Source organism: Ciconia boyciana, chromosome 4, assembly GCF_034638445.1.
Source record: "Ciconia boyciana chromosome 4, ASM3463844v1, whole genome shotgun sequence".
Classification (NCBI taxonomy): Eukaryota; Metazoa; Chordata; class Aves; order Ciconiiformes; family Ciconiidae; genus Ciconia; species Ciconia boyciana.
Genome location: NC_132937.1, coordinates 6,170,091 through 6,195,021, shown reverse-complemented (window position 1 = coordinate 6,195,021; position 24,931 = coordinate 6,170,091). Strand labels below are relative to the sequence as shown.

The window sequence follows — 24,931 nt, the reverse complement described above, 5'->3', positions numbered from 1 at the left end:
GTTTTTGATACGTGGAGAAGCGGCGAGGGGGGTCAACAAAACTGCCACCTTAGACTTCCGGAGGGCAGACTTTGGCCTGTTTAGGAGACTGGTCGACAGAGTCCCCTGGGAGGCAGCCCTAATGGGCAAAGGAGTCCAGGAAGGCTGGACATTCTTTAAGGAGGAAGTCCTAAAGGCACAAGAGCAGGCTGTCCCCAGGTGCCGAAAGACGAGCCGGCGGGGAAGAAGACCAGCCTGGCTGAATAGAGAGCTCTGGCTAGAACTCAGGAAAAAGAGGAGAGTCTATGACCTCTGGAAGAAGGGGCAGGCAACTCAGGAGGACTACAAAGGTGTAGCGAGGCTGTGCAGGGAGAAAATTAGAAGGGCCAAAGCCGAGCTAGAGCTCAATCTGGCTACTGCTGTAAAAGACAACAAAAAATACTTCTTCAAATACATTAACAGCAAAAGGAGAGCTAAGGAGAATCTCCAGCCCCTAGTAGACGGGGGAGGGATCACAGTGACCAAGGATGAGGACAAGGCTGAGGTACTTAATGCCTTCTTTGCCTCAGTCTTTAATAGTAGGGCCAATAGTTCTCTGGGTACCCAGCCCCCTGAGTCAGAAGATAGGGACGGGGACCAGAATGGAGCCCCCATAATCCAGGGGGAAATGGTTAGTGACCTGCTGCACCACTTAGACATTCACAAGTCTATGGGGCCTGATGAGATCCACCCGAGAGTACTGAAGGAACTGGCAGAGGTGCTCACCAAGCCCCTTTCCATCATTTACCAGCAGTCCTGGCTAACCGGGGAGGTCCCAGTTGACTGGAGATTAGCAAATGTGACACCCATCTTCAATAAGGGCCGGAAGGAGGACCCAGGGAACTACAGGCCTGTCAGTCTGATCTTGGTACCAGGGAAGCTGATGGAGTAGATCATCCTGAGTGCCATCACACGGCATGTAGAAAATAACCAAGGGATCAAGCCCAGCCAGCATGGGTTCAGGAAAGGCAGGTCCTGCTTGACCAACCTGATCTCCTTCTACGACAAGGTGACCCGCCTAGTGGATGAGGGGAAGGCTGTGGATGTTGTCTATCTAGACTTCAGTAAAGCCTTTGACACGGTTTCCCACAGCATTTTCCTGGAGAAACTGGCTGCTCATGGCTTGGACGGGTGTACTCTTCGCTGGGTAACGAACTGGCTGGATGGCCGGGCCCAAAGAGTGGTGGTGAATGGAGTTTACTCCAGTTGGCGGCCGGTCACAAGTGGTGTTCCCCAGGGCTCTGTGTTGGGGCCAGTTCTGTTTAATATCTTTATCAATGATCTGGACGAAGGGATCGAGTGCACCCTTAGTAAGTTTGCAGATGACACCAAGTTGTGCGGGAGTGTTGATCTGCTTGAGGGGAGGAAGGCTGTACAGAGGGACCTGGACAGGCTGGATCGATGGGCCGAGGTCAATTGTATGAGTTTTAACAAGGCCAAGTGCAAGGTCCTGCACTTGGGCCACAGCAACCCCATGCAACGCTACAGGCTTGGGGAAGAGTGGCTGGAAAGCTGCCAGGCAGAAAAGGACCTGGGAGTGTTGGTTGACAGCTGGCTGCATATGAGCCAGCAGTGTGCCCAGGTGGCCAAGAAAGCCAATGGCATCCTGGCTTGTATCAGGAATAGTGTGGCCAGCAGGACTAGGGAAGTGATTGTGCCCCTGTACTCGGCACTGGTGAGGCCGCACCTCGAATACTGTGTTCGGTTTTGGGCCCTTCACTACAAGAGAGACATTGAGGTGCTGGAGTGTGTCCAGAGAAGGGCAACGAAGCTGATGAAGGGTCTAGAGCATAAGTCTTATGAGGAGTGGCTGAGGGAACTGGGGTTGTTTAGCCTGGAGAAAAGGAGGCTGAGGGGAGACCTTATTGCTCTCTACAACTACCTGAAAGGAGGTTGTAGAGAGGTGGGGGTCGGTCTCTTTTCCCAAGTAAGAAGTGATAGGAGGAGAGGAAATGGCCTCAAGTTGCACCAGGGGAGGTTTAGACTGGATATTAGGGAATTTTACTTCACTGAAAGGGTTATCAAGCATTGGAACAGGCTGCCCAGGGAAGTGGTTGAGTCGCCATCCCTGGAGGTATTTAAAAGACGTTTGGATGAGGTGCTTAGGGACATGGTTTAGTGGTGGTCTTGGTAGTGTTAGGTTTACGGTTGGACTTGATGATCTTAAAGGTCTTTTCCAACCTGTACGATTCTGTGATTCTGTGATTCTGTAACATTGTAATGGTAGAGGACAAACCAAATAAATACATCATACAGAAACTCAATTTCAAGAAAGGGAGTTAAGTAAGCTTGAGACAGATAATTCTTTAAAAAACAAAACAAAACAAAAAAATGGCAAAAAAGCAGAAAACTAAAAACAAATACCCACATTAAAAACATGAAAAGATTAATTCATAAACCAAGCAATCTGAAGGCTTTTCAGAAATACTGTATTAGAAGGCCAGGTAAGCTGCATGCTGTAATTCAAAAAGAAAAAGTGATCAAAAAACCATGCCATAGCTCTATAAAAAGTAAGGAGGCCAGCATAGACAGAAGGCTGGCATTTAAGAAAATAAAGGAAAACAGGAAAATCCATAAAACATGGTAGGTAAACAGGAGATTAAGAGGGTTTAAGAATTTGAAGAGCATCTTGTAAAGGATGCTTGAGCTGATAGTAGAAAGTTCTTTAAATACATCAAACGTAGGAAGCCGGTGAGAAAACTTTTAGGTTTTCTTGAAGAGAAAGGTATAAGAGGACACTCAGGAATGACTAAGCTAAGGCAGCACAGCTCAGTGTATTCTTTCAATCAGCTTTTCCTGCTGAAGATGTTGGGGAGGTTGCCTACCTGATGCATTATTTGTAGCAGGGAATCTGAAGGAACTAGATCAATATAAGGATAATAAGGGGAACCATTGGACCAGATATATAGTGATTAATTGTTAATAAGTCACCAGCACCAGATGGCCTTCACCTGGGAGCTCTGAAGGAGCTCAGATATCAAATTATTGAACTGCTGGTTAAGGTGTGTAACCTACCACTGTGCCAGGGGCCTGCTGGATTATCAAGGGTCTAGAAGAGATCCTGGGAGCTACAGAGATGATTCTGACTTCCATCCTTGGCAAGATTGTAGACCCTACAATAAATAAGATTTCTGAGGTTGTGAATAACCATGGTCTGTTAGGAAAGAGTCAGCATTATTTCTGTAAAGACATTTGCTAACTTGATGGAGTTCTAGGAAGATGTCAATAAGCATGTGGATAAAAAGGTTTCAGTGAACAAAATATATTATTTTTTCAAAGAGCCTTTGACCCTTTGATAAGGCTCTTTGCCAAAGGCTATTAAAGCAAATAACTTGCCATACAGGATGGGAGGAAAGGCCCTTATAGATAGATAGTCAAAGGGTAGGAAGCAAAGGGTACAGCTTAATACTATTTTTTTCAGAATGGAACAGACTCAGTAACTAATGGAATTAGTGCTGTGACTGGCTTTTATTCAACATTTTCATCAGTGACTTAGCAAGGGAGTCAATGACCTGATGAATGCAGAACTGTTATTCTCCAAATCTTGCAATACTAGAACTAGGTGGCACTATTTGAAACCAGCAGAAGACTGTTTTAAAACAGATAAAAAGAAAGTGCTGTGCAAAGCAGGCAGTGAACTTTTGGAACTTGCTGTTGCAGGAAGTTGTGGAAGCAGACAGGTATCAACAGATTAAAAAATGGATTAGACATATTCATGGGAAACTGGTTCAGAAGAGATAATACAGGGAATAAGCAGGGATATATCCTCTAACATCCCTAATCCAGTGACAATGGATGATGGGAAAATGCAAGGGAAAAGGGCCACAAATAGTAGCCACTTTTGCATGCTGTGGTGGGTTAACCTTGGCTGGATGCCAGGTGCCCACCAAGCTGCTGTATCACTCCCCCTACTCAACTGGACAGAGAAGAAAAATATGATGAAAAGCTCATGGGTCGAGATAAGGACAGGGAGATCACTCAGCAATTACCGTCATGGGCAAAACAGACTTGACTCGGGGAAATTAATTTAATTTATAGAATAGAATAGACTAGATTATTTCAGTTGGAAGGGACCTACAATGATCATCTAGTCCAACTGCCTGACCACTCCAGGGCTGACCAAAAGCTAAAGCATGTTATTAAGGGCATTGTCCAAAGGCCTCTTAAACACTGACAGGCATGGGGCATCGACCACCTCTCTAGGAAGCCTGTTCCAGTGTTTGACCACCCTCTTGGTAAAGAAATGCTTCCTAATGTCCAGTCTGAACCTCCCCTGACACAGCTTTGAGCCATTCTCATGCGTCCTGTCACTGGATACCAGGGAGGAGAGATCAGCACCTCCCTCTCCACTTCCCCTCCTCAGGAAGCTGTAGAGAGCAATGAGGTTGCCCCCCATCCTCCTTTTCTCCAAACTAGACAAACCCAGAGTCCTTAGCCTCTCCTCATAGGACATGCCTTCCAGCCCTTTCACCATCTTTGTTGCCCTCCTCTGGATGCATTCAAGAACCTTCACATCCTTAAATTGTGGGGCCCAGAACTGCACACAGTATTCAAGGTGAGGCCACACCAACACTGATTACAGCAGGATAATCACCTCTTTTGACTGGCTGCTTATGCTGTGTTTGATGCACCCCAGGATGCGGTTTGCCCTCTTGGCTGCCAGGGCACACTGCTGACTGACAGTGAGCCTGCTGTCGACCAGCACCCCCAGATGCCTTTCTGCAGGGCTGCTCTCCAGCCACTCCTCTCCCAATCTATACTTGTGTCTGGCATTACTCTGTCCCAGGTGCAGAATCTGGCACTTGGACTTGTTAAATTTCATGCCATTAATGATTGTCCAATGCTCCAATCTATTTAGATCCCTCTGCAAGGGCTCTTGTCCCTCGAGAGAGTCAACAGCACCTCCCAGATTAGTATCGTCAGCAAACTTGCTAATGGTGCATTCAACTCCTGCATCCAGATCATTGATAAATATATTGAACGGAACTGGCCATAGATCTGAACCCTGAGGAACACCGCTGCTGACCGGTTGCCAGCCAGATATAGCCCCATTCACTACAACCCTATGAGCCCTGCCGTTCAGCCAGTTCTTCACCCAGCGCAACCGTGAACCTGCTCATCTCACAGTTGGACAACTTGTCCAGAAGGATGCTGTGAGGGACAGTATCAAAAGCCTTACTGAAATCCAGAAAAACTACATCCACTGCCTTCCCTTCATCCACTAGGTGGGCGACATAGATATCATAGAAGGATATCGAATTAGTTAAACAGGACTTTCCTTTTGTGAACCCATGTTGACTGTGCCTGATGATTGCATTATTCTTTAAATGCCTTTCAATAGCACCCAGTATGATCTTCTCCATAATCTTTCCAGGTACTGAGGTTAGACTAACAGGTCTGTAGTTTCCTGGGTCTTCCCTCACGCCCTTTTTGTAGATTGGAATAACATTGGCTAGCTTCCAGTCAGCAGGGACCTCCCCAGACCCCCAAGACCTTTGGTAGATGATCGAGAGGGGTCCTGCCATAATATCTGCTAGCTCCTTCAGTACTCTGGGATGAATCCCATCAGGGCCCATGGACTTATGAACATTCAGCTGATACAGCTGGTCCCTTACAATTTCAGTGTCCACAAATGGAAAGTCACTGTTCCCGCAGTCGTGGTCCTCTGACTCAGGGGACCAGGCAGCCCAAGGTCTATCCGTATTATTAAAGACTGAGGCAAAAAAAGCATTGAATGCCTCCGCTTCATCTTCATCCCTATTAGTCAGGTGACCCATCTTCAACAAGTATCGGTCCAATGTTTTCTTTAGACCTCCTCCTGCTATTAACATACTTAGAAAAGCCTTTCTTGTTGTCTGACACAACACTGGCCAGTTTCAACTCTAACTGAGCTTTGGCCTTTCGTGTTTTCTCCCTGCATATGTGAACTACAACTCTGTACTCTTCCTGTGAAGCCTGACCTCACTTCCAGAGATTGTACAATTTCTTTTTCCTCTTGAGCTCCACGAGGAGTTCCCTGTTCAGCCAAGCCGGTCTTCTGCCCTGCTTGCTTGACTTAGGACACAGTGGAATTGCCTGCTCCTGTGCTTCTAAAAGGTGGTTCTTAAAGACTGACCAGCACTCGTGGACTTCCTAAGTCCTCAAAGGCAGATTCCCAGGGTACTCTGCTAACTAGCTCCCAGAATAGCTTAAAGTTTGCTCTCTTGAAATCCAGGGTAGCAACTCTGCTGACCTTTTTTCTCATTACACTGAAAATTTTCAACTCAACCATTTTGTGATCACTGTGGCCAAGACAGCCACCTACCATCACATCCCCCACGAGTCCTTCTCTAGTCACAAATAGCAAGTCTAGGAGGGCACCTTTCCTAGTTGGCTCACTGAGTTCCTGTGACAAGAAGTTATCTTCCACAAACTTCAAGAATTTCCAAGACCTGCTCGTCACAGCAGTATGATATTCCCAGTTGATGTCTGGGAAGTTGGAATCTCCCGTAAGGACAAGGGCTACCGATCCAGAGATTTCTCCTAATTGCTTATAGAATAACACATCAGTGCTTACATCCTGGCTGGGCAATCAGTAGTAGACACCCACTACAACGTCTCCTTTGTTTTCCATCCCCCTAATCCTCACCCAGAGGCTCTCCACCACATCACCGCTAACTGTAAGGGCTGTACAATCAAACCTCTCCCTTATGTATAGTGCGACACCTCCACCTCGCCTGCCCTGCCTATCCCTCCTGAACAGCCCTCCATCCCAGCACTCCAGTCGTGGGACTCATTCCACCAAGTCTCGCTAATACCAATGGCATCATAGCTCTGGGAACTGACCAACGCTTCCAGTTCATCCTGCTTGTTTCTCATACTGCGTGCGTTGGTGTACAAGCATTTCAGATACACTCCTGAGCCCTCCATGCTCCCAGGAGCAGCATAAATGTTCCCACTAGCATTGCCACCCTCAGGCGATGCCATGCCAACCCTTGGCTTACCAACAGGATTGCAGTAGGTATCCCTTCCCCCATCAATTCTAGTTTAAAGGTCTCTTAATCAACCCCACCAGCTTATGCCCAAAGACCTGTTTTCCCCATTGGGACAGGTGGATCCCGTCAGGCCTCAGCATACCTTGTCTCTTGAAGGCTCTTCCATGGTTTAAAAACCCAAAGTTTTGGCACAGGTACCAGTCCTGGAGCCAGGTACTGATATCCTGGGCTCGCCTGTTTCTTCCGAGGTCTCCCCCCATTACTGGGAGGATTGAGGAAAATACTACCTGTGCTCCCAGATTTTTTAGCATTCTTCCCAGGGCTCTGAAGTCTCTTTTGACTGACCTCAGACTTTTTGTTGCGACATCATTAGTACCCATGTGAAAGAGCAGGAATGGATAGTAGTCTGAAGGTTGAACTAGGCTCTTCAGTCTTGTGGTGACGTCCCTAATTCGGGCTCCAGTGAGGCAGCAAACTTCCCTGAAAAGAGCGTCCGGTCTGCAAACAGGTGCTTCCGTTCTGCACAGAAGGGAATCACCAATGACCATAACTTGCCATTGTTTCTTCTCGGTGCTGGTCTTAATGCAGGTTTTGTTGCAAGGGGTTGGTCTCTCTGATCTTGGCAAGACTGCTTGCACAGGTTCCTCCTCTTTCTCATTATGCACTTCATCTACCAAAGCCAGGGCCTCATACCTGTTCTGTAAGGGTAACTTAGAGGGTAACTTAATGGGTAAGGAGGGGTTTCTCTTACCACTCCATGCTGTAACCTGCTTCCACCCCTCCTTATCCTTTGTGACACTGCCTTCCTCCTGGCACAAAATAGATCCAGGACCTGCCTCTGTAGTGGCCACGCTGAGTTGGCTTCTATGCATCACAGATGGCAGAGTACGGCTCCATTGATCAATCTCCCCCTCAGACTCTCAAATACTCCTCAGTCTGCTCACCTCCTCCTGCAGCTCGGCCACCAAGCAGAGCAGTTCATCAATCTGGTCACACCTCCCACAGTCTTGCTTGCAATCACTTTCCACCTCTAGGAATATCCCTTCACACATCCCACAGCCGGAAACCTGGGTGGTCACATGCTTGAACAGGAGCTCTGTCTGTGTGGTTACATTGGTTCTACCAGGTGCTAGAAGCTCAGGATAAGCAGAGGACACTGCTTTTTGCTGGGTGGTCACCATGCTGCTGCGTGCCTGCCCGCTGCCGCGCACCTGCCCACCAATCAAAAGTCAGAGTAGGGTAATGAGAAATAAAAACAAATCTTAAAACACCTTCCCCCCACTACTCCCTTCTTCCCAGGCTCAACTTCACTCCCGGCTTCCCTAGCTCCTCCCCCCAAGCGGCACAGAGGGAACAGGGAATGGGTTGCGGTCATTTCGTCACACGTTGTCTCTGCTGCTCCTTCCTGCTCACACTCTTCCCCTGTTCCAGCATGGGGTCCCTCCCACAGGAGACAGTCCTCCACGAACTTCTCCAACAGGAGTCCTTCCCACGGGCTGCAGTTCTTCACAAACTGCTCCAGTACGGGTCCTTTCCATGGGGTGCAGTCCTTCAGGAACAGACTGCTCCAGCGTGGGTCCCCCACAGAGTCACAAGTCCTGCCAGCAAACCTGCTCCAGCGTGGGCTCCTCTCTCCACAGGGTCACAGGTCCTGCCAGGAGCCTGCTCCAGTGTGGGCTCTCCAAGGGGTCACAGCCTCCTTCAGGGCACATTCACCTGCTCTGGTGTGGGGTCCTCCACGGGCTGCAGGTGGCTATCTGCTCCACTGTTAACCTCCATGGGCTGCAGGGGGACAGCCTGCCTCACCATGGTCTTCACCACAGGCTGCAGGGGAATCTCTGCTCCAGCACCTGGAGCACCTCCTCTCCCTCCTTCTTCACTGACCTTGGTGTCTGCAGGGTTGTTTCTCTCTCATATTCTCACTCCTCTCTCTCCCAGCTGCTGTTGCACAGCAGGTTTTTTCCCCTTCTTAAATATGTTATCACAGGGGCGCTACCACTGTCGCTGATTGGCTCAGCCTTGGCCAGTGGCAGGTCCGTCTTGGAGCCGGCTGGCACTGGCCCTATCGGACATGGGGGAAGCTTCTGGCATCTTCTCATAGAAGCCACCTCTGTAGCCCCCCTGCTACCAAAACCTTGCCACGCAAACCCAGTACGCATGCTTTCCCTAAAAGCAGTTCCTGCTATCATTACTGGAGACAGAGTACTGGTCTAAATGGATCATGGGTCTGACTTAGTAGGACATTTCTTATTTTCTTCATTAAAAAATGTTTATTTACTCTGAGACAAATAAAAGAGTAGCATTTGTGATAGTTGTTTTTGAGTGTTAGTCTTACTAGTGACCTTACTAGTGACCTAAACATTTAGTCTTACTAGTGACCTGAGAATTGTCAAATTTTAGCTTCTTCAGGGAAATAGCTTAAATGTATTATTGTGGAACAAAGTGCAAACTTATAAATCTATTAGATTTATGTCAACCACAAGTGTTGATGTTTGTATACATTAAAATCACTGTATGCATTTTCTTTTTTTTTTTCTTCTCAGGAAAAGAGACTGAGAAAGCCAAAGATCGGTGTGATAAAGCCACTATGAAACTTCATATGTTGCATAATCAATATGTATTGGCACTGAAAGGAGCACAGTTACATCAGCACCAATATTATGACACTACACTTCCTCTGTTACTTGATTCACTACAGAAGATGGAAGAAGAAATGATTAAAGCCCTGTAAGCTGTGTTTTCTTATATATTTCTAATTTCCACATTTTTTCTGTAATATCCTAATTAATTCATAGTATTTTTAGAAAATAATAAACCTTCATCAATTATTTGTATATCAAGGAGTAATGAAAAAGCTGTTTTCATCTTTCCATTGACAACAATTGTGCATAGAGAAGTCTATTCAAATAAATGCACATAGTAGTTTTAAGGGGTTACTTAAGCATTTTCGTGAGAGACTGTCTTCTCATAAAACTTTTAAAATCTTAGAGATTAACTAACAACTGCAGTGTTTATAGTTAAGCTCATGCTTTATCCTTTCCTTCAGCTGGAATACTATGGCAAGTTAACATGCTTTAACTTGGTCAGCCCTGAATTGGTCAGGCAGTTGGACTAGATGATTGTTGTAGGTCCCTTCCAACTGAACTATTCTATTCTATTCTATTCTATTCTATTCTATTCTATTCTATTCTATTCTATTCAAGTTAGTTGCCTCTCCAGTAGCCTTATTTTTATGAAATTCTGCCGGGAACCAATTTGGTTTAAAATGGCCAACACTCTTGAAAGTCATATGGGAGGAGGGCCAGACAGATGCATGGTTACTCATTTGTGTGCAAATAGCAGGATTATTTAAACCTAATTTCACTGTAAGGAATCCAGCCTTAAAAATACAATTACCTTTTTCTGAAAGATCATTCTCCACATCACTGATGAAGATGTGCAAACTGATATCTCAGAGAATCGTCAGTGAGGACTCTAAGCTATCTTTTCTGATTTGTAATCACCATGCTGCCTCTTTGACTTTCCTGAAGAATATGAGTTGGTTTGGGAGACTGTTCTGTAGGTCTTTCTCTAAGACATTCCGAGGACTGCAATTAAAAAATATTGCTTGTAAATCACTTACTCTAAAAGAATCATAGAATCATAGAATCATAGAATGCTTTGGATTGGAAGGGACCTTTACAGGTCAAGAAAAAGTAGTTACCTCTTTTTGTAAGTATTGTTCATTTAGATTGGAGGCACTCTTCTATATCTCATTTTCTTACTTTTTCTGAAGTCTACATTCATCTTGACTTCAGCACATAGGAAGTGAAGGAGAGTTGGGGGTTTCATGCTTTATATGCTTAGGTTATGCAGCCAATATTAACTGCCTCATAAAGTATCATTGCTCCCTTTGATTCTGGTGCAGGTATGTAAATGAAATAAACCTCTATAGTAGTCTCTGCACAGTCCTTTTAATCTTAATTTTGTATGTAAAATCACAGCAAGAGACTTCAGTTAAATTTGTGTGCTGTAATTAATGTGATTTTTCATAATTGTGAATTATGATAATTCACTGAAGGGTTTTATCATTGAACAAGAACCTATTGAACCCAATTTTCTTTGTCATCTTTGAAATAAAAACCTGTAAGAATATTCTTATCACTAAATAAACATTTTCAATGAGATCTGAATTTATTAGAAAATTACTGCTGTCTAATATCTTTGGGCTTAATTCTACAAAAGGAGATGGTGATTTCAAGTGTAGGGCTTGGTGTGGCTATCTGTGTGAAATATACTTTGTTAATAATCTTGGTTTGCAAATCAATTAGTTTGGTAAACTTGAAGTGTATATTAACATCACTAATTATTTATTTTTTTAGTAATTAACATAGATTCCATTTCTCTTAGATCTGGCATTGCTGTAGTTGACATTAATTAATTCTCTTGTCTGTTTTCTCCTTAGAAAAAGTACTGAAGAAATACAAGCAAATAATGTTTCTTATAAAATAAACATAACTTGAGATCTTATCCAGGAAAAATTTGCTGATAGTTTTTTTTCCTGCACATTCCTCTGGGTTGGTCAAAATTAATCAGTATTTAAAAAAAACCTCACCATGCTTCAGAACCTGGCAAGCCAAGAAGTTTGTCAAAAATAAAAATTAAATAGGAAATGATTATGAAGGGCTATTTATGGAAAGCTAAAACTTAAAGAGAGTAGGAAGGTATTCTGGGGAAATATCACTGGATACTATTAAATGTAGTGGTAAAATATCACTTATTCTTTTCTTTTACCATTCCCTAATCACTTGCTTTTGCCCACTGTTGCAGGCAGGTCATTAGGCTAGATGGCTCGTACTTTCTCATGTCAACTTTTTGTTTGATTTTGTTTCTTCTTGTAAATATATGCGAACTTGTGATTTATGCTTATTTTTGCCCTAATGACCAAATAATAAAATGAAGATATGAAAGAGAACAATAAATCTGTTATTTCTTTGAGTAATGTATGGTCTTTTTCTTTTTCTCCCTTTTTAGACAGTTGAAACAAGAGTTTGTAGTAACAGAAAATTGAAAGTTTGAAGCATCATCAATGCCATCTATGCCTTCAGTACCATGTTATACACTATAGTGGTTTTTTTTTTCTCTCTAGAAAAGGAATCTTGGATGAATATAGCCAGATCACCTGTCTTGTAACAGAAGAGATTGCAAATGTCCATAAAGAGATCCAGACCTCCGTTGAACAGATAGACCCTAACTCTGAGTATAATGACTTCATAGATACTCATAGGTATAAGTTTTCATCTTGGTGTACATGTTCATGTTTCTTCTCGAGGAAAAACTTGTATTAAACTACAGCACTGCTAAAGTGATCAGAGTTGTATTTGTTTCTGTTTGGTTCCTTTAAAATTGTTATTTTTAAAGCATTATCCTAATTTAAAAAGCTATTCCACTTGCATGTACAGAAAGTTGTCTGAATGTCAGGTTTTTAACCTGACTGTTTCTTCAACCATCAATCTCTTTGACTGCCTCTAGAAAAACAGAATTCTAATTACTATTATCACATGTGAAGAGCTATAACTTTGGTACTGGCAGCAGACTATACATAGAATCATAGAATCATTTAGGTTGGAAAAGACCTTTAAGATCATCAAGTCCAACCGTAACCCTAACACTGCCAAGTCCACCACTAAACCATGTCCCTAAGCACCACATCCAAACGTCTTTTACATACCTCCAGGGATGGTGACTCAACCGCTTTCCTGTTCCAATGCTTGACAACCCTTTCAGTGAAGACATTTTTCCTAATATCCAATCTAAACCTCTCATGGCACAACTTGAGGCTGTTTCCTCTCGTCCTATCACTGGTTACCTGGGAGAAGAGACCGACCCCCACCTCTCTACAACCTCCTTTCAGGTAGTTGTAGAGAGCAATAAGGTCTCCCCTGAGCCTCCTTTTCTCCAGACTAAACCACCCCAGTTCCCTCAGCCGCTCCTCATAAGACTTCTGCTCTAGACCCTTCACCAGCTTTGTTGCTCTTCTTTGGACACACGACAACCTAGATTCAGTGTGAGCTAATTTAGTGTGTATTTGGATGCATTTTGCATCCTCGGCTAAGTTAAGTTTCTCTGCTATATTTCTCTCATTGCCCATGTTCTAGATAGATAGTTTAAAGTGAACTCTAGGTACCCCTGTATAAACTGCAGTTATTGCAGAGTAAGTAGTGCCTGAAACAACAAAATATGCAGGTAATGCAAGAAAGTTTTTAATTTAAAAAATAAACTTTATTTGCTGTTTATTGAACTGATATTGGGTATTGGTACATAAGTGGATAGTCCTAAGACTTCTTGCATTATCCTTTGTTATTTATGTGCAAATTGATAATTGTCGTGTGCAGATTTATAGCTGGATCAGCTAAGAGTGGATCCATGCAAATAGATACCCCCTGAAAACCTTTATTATTTTGTGATCTTAAGTAAAAGAATTATATTCTATTTTGTTCTCTGGTATGTTTTTAAGAGTGTGTCCTTTATTTAAAGGAAAAAGAATATATATCCTAATGTTTTAATTTTATTTCATATGTAATTTTAACTATATTCTAGTTATTAATAATTCAAACCAAACCAATTTTCTTTATGATCTACTTAAAGATACATGTTAATTTTGCAAATATAACTTTTATTTGCTAAATTAGGTCATCAGAAGTTGTTGAACAAGCAATAGAGTTTGATACGTCTTTACTAGAAGAAAATGAAAACCTTCAAGCTAATGAGATCATGTGGAATAATCTAACAGCAGAAAGTTTACAAGTCACGTAAGTTTTCTTTAAAAACTTTAATCCTTTAGAAATTCTGACATACATGATATCTAGGCTCATCAGCTCATTGCATAGCTGTGTCCTGACTTTTAAGGTCCAGTTTCTGAAATAATATTTTTAAGCTATAGACTCCTGCCCATTGCACTTTTTATTGTTCCTTTGCACCAAATACTCCCCCCCAACCCAAAAAAGCAGCACTTGCCTGAACTTTCGATCTAGTCTCTCCTCCTCCCCAGTTAATTTTTACAGTGCCCCAAATCCATCATGAATTCTCCTTGGGAACTTAATAATTTTCTCAAAGGTGCTTCCACATTCAGTATTCTAGGAAAATATGGAAATCTGTCTATGAAGCCACTGAGTATAGTGATGTAGTCAGTGATGTAAATTGCCAACCAGGAAATATTCATAAATACATTTGTTTTACTGGTTTTGTAGGTGTTCTGCTTTTGTTTTCCAAATAAAATTCTTATTCACTGTTATAACCTTTAATATGTATTAATTTACTAACATAGATGTAGCTGTTGTATTACATTTCATGGAACTTTTAGCTATTCAGTGTGATAAAGTACCTCTCTACATATTTTGTTAATCTATTGTGTAGTTTTATCTTTTTATTAATTTCCCCAACTTTAATCAGTTGTTACTGGGGAACAAATCTCCTGCTGAGGTTATTATCTTGTCAATCTCATCTTTTGCCATAAAATGTTCTGATGCAGTCACTTTTGAGATTGCAAAAATTAATTGTATATTTAATTTTTAATTGATTATAAGCAATATAAAATGGTAAATTCAATAATTCATTGGTAGATGGTGGTTTTTGTCTGTAATATATTTCAGTCTGACTTATTTGAGGTTTTTCTTTGCAATGTATAACTGATCCAAATAAGAAATCAGTGTATTTATTTTTAATTTGTCTGCTTAATCAAACTATGACCTTTGTTTCATGCAAATTTTTATTAAAACCAAAATAATAGTGAGAACATATAGAAGTGAGGCATTTCAAAAGTAAATACATTACAGTGTGTCTTCTGTAAATTATTCTAAGCCCTATGTTTCCTCAACACTACTGAGATTCTCTGGATTTTGTTCATTCTTTTCCAAGGTCATTAGTTGTCCTCTGTTTTTCTTGTGCAATCTAATTATTTTTCATAAATTTATTCTTAAATAGATATTGAAATAACCTCTTTTATATAACATCTCAGCTTTCTTTGTCAGACTCCTCCTCAGTCCCAAAACAACTTCATCTTTCTTATGAAAAGGTCTATTAATGAATAAAGCCCCTCCCTCCTCTTTAAACATTTTTCTGTTTATAATATATTCTGCATCATTACTAAATTGAGATTATTCATGCATAAACTATGTATATGTTGTACAGCTAGCTGTACTTCAGCACAGTTACAAGGAAAAAATATATACTAAATCTCCCTTTTGAAAGGTCTTATAATTTTTATAAGATTCTAACTTCCATAGCTCAAAAATAGAAATAACTTCTTGTTTGGCTTGTCTTCCGCATCCCAGTGTTTAGAAATAAGCCATCAGCATTTCTAAGCAAAACAGCTTAAATGCTGCTTTTTTAGCAAATGATTTTGATGAAACTTGTGTTTGTAAATAAGTATCTTCATATTTGCATAAATATATTTTTTTTAATACAACTTCCAGTGTGTCCTGTTACAAAGCTTATATTCATGCACTTTAAATTCTTTGATACATTTGAGAGAGAAATTTTATGGTGTGATTTTATTTTTGGAACAGGAATCAAATAGCTCTTTGAAGTGTTGCTGTATGTCCACTTTCTGGTACAGATTATATTAGGGCCTCTGAGCAAATGAGTCTGACTGTATTAGGTCAAATCAAAGACTGACCTAGACAACTTTCTTCTCTCTGACATTAGCTCAAAGGGAAAGTCTAGGGAGGAGAACAAGAACAGGATGTGCATGCATTCCCCAGAATGTTCTCTCAGCCTCCCATAATTTGCAGATTAGAATTTTTTTGAGCCAGAAGTAATATTTGTTTGTAATAGCCTTAGATATATTTGTCTTTCATGAATTTGTCCAGTCAGTTTCAATATGTGTAAGAATCTATTGTCCACAGTATCTTAGGTCAAGGAATTCCAAAGATTAACTTAACATTATGTGGACCTGTTACTTCCTAGTTTCATTTTATGACTTTAAGCTCTTGTTTTGGAAGACAATAGGAACAATGTACTCCTTTCCACCCCATTCATGATATTGTAAACTTTTATCATACTTCTGCTCTGTCATCTTTTTTTTCAAAGCAAACAGTCTTTACCTTTAGTCCTTCCTTTCCCAAAACTTCTTATCTTTTATTAAGCTTGTTATCTTTCTTTGAATGTTTTCAAGGTTACTGTATTGTTTTTGAGATAAATGACCAGAATTGCACAGGTAATCCAGATACATAGATTAGAGAGAGGCATATTGAGGTTTCCTATGTTCTTGTTCTGCTTAATTTTTAACAAATCCTAGAGAATCCTTCTGTTTGTTTTTTCTGACCACTGTTGAGTATCAAGCCAATGTTTTCATGGAATAGTCTGTTGTAACCCCAAGATCTCATTTCTTAGTGGTAATGGTCAGCTTAGACCCATTCACTGTATAAAGGTTTGGATTGTTTTCCCCCTTGTATATTTGTTTATTTTAATACACATTGAGATTAATCTTCTAAATGGCAGTCCAGTTACTGATTCTCATAAGATTCAGAAAAATCCTTTTGCATTATTCACATTCAGCCCCTTCCTTTACTACCTCAAATAACATTGTACTGTCAGCATTCTTTGTCACTTTTAAAATTGTTGTTTCATCTCAGTTATTATGAACATATTAAACACTGCAGATTTTTGTGGACCTCTGCTAGTTATCTCCTGGCACTGTAAAAACTGACTGTTTATTCTTATCCTCTTTCTTCTTTTTGTAATTGTTTCTAATACAAGCAAGAACCCTTTATCTTATGACTGCTTAGTTTTCTTTAACTGCTTTTGCTTGATATACCTTGTCAACTGCTTTTTAGATAGCTTTTACTATAGTCTTGCTTTAAAACTACTAGAAAAATATGACATGCTTGCATCAACTTATTGTGCATTGACTAGATATTCTCAAGTAAGGTCAGTGTATTACATCCTTTATTGATAGATGATGGCTTTTTAAAGATCCATTCTGTATGTTCTGAAACAATAGGAATTTGATTGTTGATCTTTAGAGTTGAGATCATGGCCTTGGATCTTCAAAATACTACATCGTTATGTTTCTGCAGAGGAAAAACTACCTTCAGTATCTAGCAAATGTAATAAATCCAATACATATACTGAGTTTATTTCCCAGACATTGAATGAATTAGAAGATATATGTTAATCCAGAATCAATAATTTTTGGTCAAATCAATCGGGTTTTTGAGTATATGAGAAGAATGACAACTTTACATGCATTACTGAAGGTTTTAATAAAACATATTCTAAGGATAAGTGATGAGAAAACTGGCTCAGTTTTACATTTTCAAGTAAGTTTATATTTATGAATAAAGAAGATTTGACAGAGAGAGAGGTAGTTAAAAGTCAGTGTTTATTAGGGAACTTTTGTAAGTAATGAGAGAGATATGGTGTCTCCTGATAAATATTGGTGACTATCATAGACTAATATTGAGATATTCTGAAAAGCATAACAGAATAAACCTCCTCTGACACTCCCCAAACTGGAACAGTTTTGGGCAATCGATCTGTGCAGTATCAAGTACTATATGTATTCTGCCTTTGTTCCACTCTTTTCTATAATACCTTTTTATTGAAATTGTGCTTGAAAATATAGGGGAAACAGAGTAAGATATTTGAAGATAGATAGATAGATGAATGCCAAGAAGGAAAGGATATTTTTTAAATTATTCTCCCAACTTAGCAATTGCTTGAATTGCTCGCATATTTTTTGATATGTGAGCCTTTTATCTGCTTTGTGTAGAGTTGACTGAGAATTATATTGCAAAGTCTCATCTTACATTTGTTGACTTTTTTTGGTATTGGAATGTTTGCCAGTATAATTGCAAAGTGTCAGTAATGGTTTTAATGTGTAATAACAGTTTCTCAGTTAATGTTGAGTATTCTTGTACAGATTTTACCTTTAGTTTGGACTTACCATTACCAAAAACTGTGTGGCTTTTTAAAAGTTAATGGTATAGAAAAGAATATACAGATTACTCTTATACTAAAAAGTATTGCTTTAACTTGCAATGCAAAACCTACTGATTCTGGTTTTATATCTAGAGATGAATGCATCACAACTACTGATTGTACATATTTATCTAATGTGTACTTCAGCAGTCTGAAGGGTTTAATTTTTCATTTAACTTCTCATGAATTAGCAATATATTAGGAAGGCATTAATCCACATAACGCATCATGCATTCTAGAGAATACAGGCAACAGATCATTCTGTAACTTTGTATGTGTCCGCAATCTAGTATGGATTCTGTAATAGCATAGGTTAATAATATAATATAAAGGTACAGCCACAAGAAAGCCACAATGACCAGCAAATAACATATTTTGAAGACTAATGCTCCTTTTCATCTTTAGGAAAAAATTTAAATGTTTCCAAATATGTTCAGTTTGTGTATGCATACCATAGATTTCTGAAATGTATGTATTACAGGTTAAAAACAATAATAGAAGAATTGATTCAGACACAGCAGACACTTTTGAGCAAAGAGAAACTTGTGTTGGAATTAGAGAAAAAATTAGAAGAGTCCTCTAAGACTTGTGAAAAAACATCAGAGTAAGTATAACTAAAATATCAAAATATAATAATTTGAGATAAATTTGTCTATAATGCAGTTCCTAAGACTTAAATATGAAATAACCTGCACTAACATTGTTTTGCTTTAGTGAGAAATGTTTATTATCAATGACAACAAAAAGTTAGTTTCCCATGTCTTAAATAAACCTTCCCCACTCCAGATCCTAATTAATTAGAGAACTGAGCAGCTCCTTTAATTTAGTTTAATTGTCATACTATTGGGATGGCTCAAGAACTGGACCTTTGGTTCACAGTGTAACTGCAGCTTGATGGAACAAAAGGAGTCAATTCAGATTGTCTTTCTGACAGTTCATTTTATGAAAGACTTTTCAGAGCCATATGCAAGATATGTAAACTTTCTTATGCAACAATGTAGAACCAATACCCTGTAATACTGAATAGTAAATAATGAAGGTGAGGGATTAATTGGTGTTTTACAGTGCCACATTCATTATAAATAATAATTTTTGATCAAGATCATTGGTCTTTTTTCTAACTCTGATTAAGTTTCACATCATAGTCTAAACTGAAGTTATAACAACAGATAAATAACTTCTGTCTGTAGTGATGTTTTTCCAATTCTTGTTGTGATCAGTCAGAATCTTACTAACTTGGTCATTGGTATTGGTTTGCAATACCAGTGAAGTGGAATGCAAATCCTCAGATAATTCTGTCTTCACTGAAAAAGACTTCTAAGCTCTCTGTTGAAGGCATCTTGTAACTTGATACATTGAGTAGTATTTTATTCATATATGAAACTTTATATATATGTGTAATTGTTCTGATTTGATGATTTCCTGTTCTTTCTGTGATAGTCTACACATATACTCACAGTATGTATATTTTCCCATTTTTCAATTCTTGACCTACCTTCTTTGCTGCATATAGCTTAAAGGATAAACACTTTGAAATATATGAGTTTTGTGGGTTTTTTACGCATTATGAATTTGTTTCTCCCTCATGCTGCTTTTTCCTTAGGAATATTTCTTCGGTATTGTCTTGTTGTCCATTATATCTCTCTGAAAGTGGTTTTCTATCCCTGCCTTTCCTGCTGTAGGTAGGCTCCTTTGATCCTGTAGCAGATGTTTGTATTGTTGAGATTATCTCAGTGTAGACTCCAGCTGTATCTGTGGGTCTTTTTAAAAAGCATGGGATCTGGCTTAGATTTCTAGGTGTAAGACATAAGCTTCCCTGAAATCAACCATTCTGTTTTGTCATTGCTTATGTCTTCCACCAACAGACCCCACTTTCATTTTTAACTGCACTGAAGAATAACCAGGATGTTTTTGATTGTTTAGCTCTTCTTATACAAGTACTTATGGTCCCTAGAAGGTCTCAATCAACTGTTACATATTCTTGACTTCTGTCACACAATATAGCACTAGCCTCAGCACTGCAAAGTGAGGTCAAAGGCAAGGGTAGTTGAGCGATGAATGAAAGCTTGCCTCTTGAGCCAGTGGTCATCCTGCTGGTGGATGGGCTGGTCAAGTCAGATTGCTTGGCTAAGTTTGGCACCTTCAAAGAGCTTTAATGCAAGTCTCTCTTCATGAAAGAAAGTGAGGAGGTCACCTCCAAATTCAAGAACTTTACAGTCTGTTATTGTTGAGTCTCGCAAGATGCTGAGGTTAGCCCTTCAGTGCCGAGGAAATCTTCCCTGGTTCTGTTTTATCTGGGCAAAATGAAGGTCAAGGCAAAATTATGTTTTCTGACTCTATACTTGAACCAGTTTGGACTTCAGCTCACTTCTTTCTGACACAGCCTCAGCACCACCAGTTCTGAGCTATTGAGTGACTTTGCAGTGTATACTAGGTCTGACTGGGATGGAGTTAACTTTCCTCATAGCAGCCCATATGGTGCTGTGCTTTGCATTTGTGGCTAGAACAGTGTTCATAGCACACCAATGTTTTGGCTACTGCTGAACAGCACTTGCACAGCATCAAGGCTTTCTCTCCAACCCCCCTGCCACAAAACCCAGATGGCTGGGGATGGGCAAGAGGTTGGGAGGGGACATAGCCAAAACAGCTGACCCCAACTGACCAAAGGGATATTCCATATCATATAACATCATGGTCAGCAGTAAAAGCTCAGGGAAAGGAGGAGGAAGGGGGGACGTTCATGGTTATGGCGTTTGTCTTCCAAAGCAACCATTACGTGTGCTGAGGCCGTTTTCCAGGCCTGCCAATGGGAAGTAGTGGATGAATTCCTCTTTTTGCTTTGCTGGTGCATGCAGCTTTTGCATTCCCTATTAAACTGTCGTTATCTAGATTCATGGGTGTTCTCACCTTCCTTCTATTTTCTCCCCATCCTGTAGGAGAGTAGAGTGGGCAAGAGGCAGGGTGGGTGTCTGGCAGCCAGATGGGGTCAACCCACCACAGCATTTTTTGGTGCCTCATGTTGGTCTTCTCACAGAGGTCACACCTGCAGCCTCCCAGCTACCAAAACCTTGCCATATAAACCCAATACCACTTTCCAATCTGTTGCCCTGATCCGGTCTCACAAGGACTCTTCACACAAGATCTTACTCTGTGAGACTGATAGTAGCTCTTGTTAGCCACAAGGACCATAAAGTTTGCATTGATGGAAGCCACAGCTAAATAATTTTATAGGGGCTACTTCTCCATGCATAGATGGAACAGGGAACATTCTACATGTGATTTTGGCAAACTGAAAATATTTAGTGTTTCAGATACTTTTCAGCGGATAACCTGGTGCACACCTTGCCACAGTTCATGAAAGAGAACTGTTCATGTCTTTTAACATGCAGGATCTGTCTTATTATCTCTGGATCATGATGAGCTGTAACCATTCAGAGTTTGGGATGTTTTCATTTTAGCTGATGTTGTGTATTCACCAAAGCCTTGCTGATAGTGAAAGGCCATCGTTTTCACAGGGAGATCTTTTTTCTTTTTTCTCTCTTATAATGAAGACCAGACAATAGAACATTATCTTGAGTAGAGATTGTTCACTTCTTTGTGTGATACTTTTAAACTTCTGCAGTCTCATGTCAATCTTCACTTCCAGGACCTCCAATTGTGCCTTCATACATCATACTGGTCCTTTCCCCATGAATGATCATTCTGCTGATTATCAGATTTTTTTTTTGTGACTTAGTACATTGCACATATTTAGGGATATGACTTTTTATCTTTTCCTGCCACCAAGGATTTTATGACAGAGTGTTCCCTTATTATTTTGGAACCTACTTGAGTAATCATCTGGCTCAGGATCACTTTGTGATGAAACAATCTCTTGACATCCATGATATTTGGCCTGTAGTGCATTCAGAATATGTCTATTTCATGTTCAGTGTTTACATGTACAGGTTATGACAGAGCAACTTCTTGCTGCATCAACAAACAAGGCTGAATCAGGTCTCCCCTGCTTTGTTGGAGAGGACTGAAGCTGTGGATGTGTGGAATTGTTGATGAGGTTGATATTTGAATTGTTTTTTCTGGATTTTCCAGCTCTCTTGTGGACAGTGTCAGCAGAGCTGCGTGAATCTTGTTCATGAGTACAACAACCAACATCATTCGTGAGAGAGGAATTACATGAGCCAGATTTGTTTGTTGCTAGGGCAAAAGAGAAATACTTTAATTTCTGCTCAGGAGTGGGTTGTTGTCAGGGATAACTTTTAAATTTCCTTTTTTTCCCCTAAGAATTTGAGAGCTGGCAGGAAGGTTTGTCTTCCAGAGATTATTCTCAAGGTGTAGAGTGACAGAATACTATGATTTTTCTCTACACTGTCCTCATTCTTGGTAGTTCTGGTCCCTCAACCTGCTTCATCTGTCCTTTCAGACCGTGAGAACTCTGCACCTCTTTCTAGACTACGTGTCTCTGGGTTCCAGTTGAGTGCTTTTAAGGTTGTCTATATCGCACCATGGATGGTGGATGGTTCTCTGTGTTAGACAGCTTCTGTCCATCTTTGGTTTTGGCAGTTCTTGGAGGTAATATGAAAGTGTCCTCTAGGTACTTGTACATGCTCTAAGTAATCTGCTTGTCCTTCACTACTGCTTGATTATGTCTGTTTTGGAATATCTCTTGGAGTTGAACATGGGTGTTCTTCGATATCTTTATGTGAAAGTCTGTCTTATGGCCATCTTAATTTAATTAATCTCTGTTCTTTCTTAGCGAAGAAGTTAGTTTTTCAGTATTTCCTTATTCCTGAAGGTTCATGCTTCTAGGACTGAATTTATACTTGATACTCTCAGTGTAAGGAGGACTCTTTCCTTTTATTGACACAGGTCTAGATCCTTCTGAAAGTCCCCCAGATTTAACTTTATTCATTTCTGGGAGGACTGAGCACTCTGGAGCTTTTGGGGGTTTGTTTGTTTGTTTGTTTTTTTCCCTCTGCAGAATCTCTTCAAATGGTTCTCCATTTGCATGCAACAAAGGTGGAAATCTTGATGATTGCAGCATAGGAGATTGGTACAGTCTTTTTACATGGCTGTCTGCTGTGAGGCCACTTGCAGGGCTGTGGGTTTCCTCCCCCCCCCCCGATCTGTTTTAAGCACTATCATGTCCCTGAAGCATTTAAAGCTGATAGAGCCTTCAGTAGGCTGTTCTACAACTGTTGTTTTAGAAAGGAAAATATCAGGTCTTCTACAAGGTGCTATTTGTAGGGTAACAGTTTGAAGTTTGTCAGTGTAAGAATGTAGGTATGAAGTCTCTCTCAAAGAAAGAAGAATCAATAAATAGACTAAAAACTGGCTAGTGGACATGAAATATAACTGTAACTATATCTTCTTACTCTAAATTACTGAACTTTTTTTTTTTAAAAAAATCAGTGACCTGGAAGAAAACTATCTATCTAAAACATTGAGATGAGACACTGGTAAATTCATATTGCATTATGTATTGTGCTTGGCTAATTGTCTTTTTCCAAATGTACTTATACACACAAAAAAGAAAGCTTATAGGGGTTGAGAGTGCCTGTTGGTCTGTCTTTGGGAAGGTGTTGGAGTTAATGGGGGAAATTTGAAAATGCTCTTGCGATCTCTAAATCTATAAATGGTGAAATGCTATATCAGAAGACTGTGGTATAGGTGAGACTGCTAATAGAATACAGGGTCCAGTTCTGATAGATGTTGAAAAATGGGGGGGTGTGGTGTGTGTGGTGTCAGGGAAAAGCCATAAAAGCATGTAGAAGATGAGAAAGAACTTCTTTTAGCCCCTTATGGAGTTCAATTTGTTTAGCTTAAAAAAAATAATGTTAAAGACTGTTCTGACTGCAGTCCAGAAATACTTATACAGTAGAGGACCTTTCAGTCCAGAAGATGGAGACAACAGGTATCTAACATGTAGCCAGGCCAATTTATACTGGATATAAGGTGAGTTTAATAGTGAAGATAATTATTATAACAGCTACGTGGATTGCAGTGGATTCCTCATCACTGGAAATCATAATCTAAAAGTGTATTTCTTCCCAAAAGGACAGGGAACCCTAACGGTTATAAATTCAATCGAAGTGGATGAAAATAATAATTCTTTCTGTATTTACTACAACATGATTTTTCTTTTTGGAATAGCTAAGTAGGTATCTGCTTTCATTATCTTGTACCTTTGAGAATTTTCTAATATTTGCTTCATGTGTTTATGCCTTTGAACAAATAATTCTGAGGACTTCTCACGCTTACTTATAAAAGGTTAATAATTTCCTTCATTACATGGATGGATAAAGTGAAAAAAGAAAAGCAAATTCCAGTATTGAAAATGCTTTATTCTATGTAGCTTTCATGAAGCAAAATATGTATTTTAAATCATGTGTTTTAAAATTGTTTGTTATTTTTCTCTGCAGTATTGTACTCTTGCTGAGCCAAAAGCATGCACTGGAAGAACTCAAGCAAACAGTTCAGCAATTAAGATGCTCTGAGGCAAAATTTGCAGCCCAGAAAGAACTACTGGAACAAAAGGTTCAAGAAAATGATGGGAAAGACCCACCACCTGTAGTGAATTATGAAGAAGATGCCAGATCAGTCACTTCTATGGTAAGCTTTGCATTTGTTTAACTATATCATGCAGCTTTGCTATTGTACTTTAGTCCTGGGGTTAGAGGCCAGTCAGGGTGTAGTGGGCCTCAGATCCTCAATAACCCCAGCTCCAAAACCCTAGAGGTTGATCTCAGGTTTCTCCTGGTGTTTTCTGCCAGAGGCTCCAGGTGAGGCCATGCTCCATGGCTACTGTGTAGAACATGTTTCTCACAGCTGTTCCTCACTGGACCAGCTCAAGGGCTACTGCATGAGCTATCCCCTGTTTGATCTATTGAGGGCCCCAGTCAAAACAGTTCTTCTTTCGGGTCCCTCGATAGAGAGGGCTCACAAGCTGACTATAACCCAGAATGCCTATTTCCAGAAAG

The 24,931-nt window shown here is 40.2% G+C and overlaps 1 protein-coding gene across 12 annotated transcripts in view; it reads left to right on the top strand.

Moving 5' to 3' along the window:
* LOC140650543 (tyrosine-protein kinase Fer-like) overlaps nucleotides 1–24,931 on the top strand; it is a 213,971-nt gene that overhangs the window by 58,962 nt on the left and 130,078 nt on the right. For 11 of the 12 annotated variants that reach the window (XR_012042062.1, XR_012042060.1, XR_012042063.1 and 8 more), the window contains 5 exons: nucleotides 9,536–9,719; nucleotides 12,121–12,258; nucleotides 13,664–13,783; nucleotides 18,436–18,558; nucleotides 24,374–24,563. Coding sequence is in view for 8 of the 12 variants with exons in the window: in XM_072858970.1 (XP_072715071.1) it covers nucleotides 9,536–9,719; nucleotides 12,121–12,258; nucleotides 13,664–13,783; nucleotides 18,436–18,558; nucleotides 24,374–24,563 (755 nt within the window). In the remaining 4 variants the exon portion in view is untranslated. The remainder of the gene's footprint in view (nucleotides 1–9,535; nucleotides 9,720–12,120; nucleotides 12,259–13,663; nucleotides 13,784–18,435; nucleotides 18,559–24,373; nucleotides 24,564–24,931) is intronic. The other variant, XM_072858971.1, reaches the window with a different exon arrangement.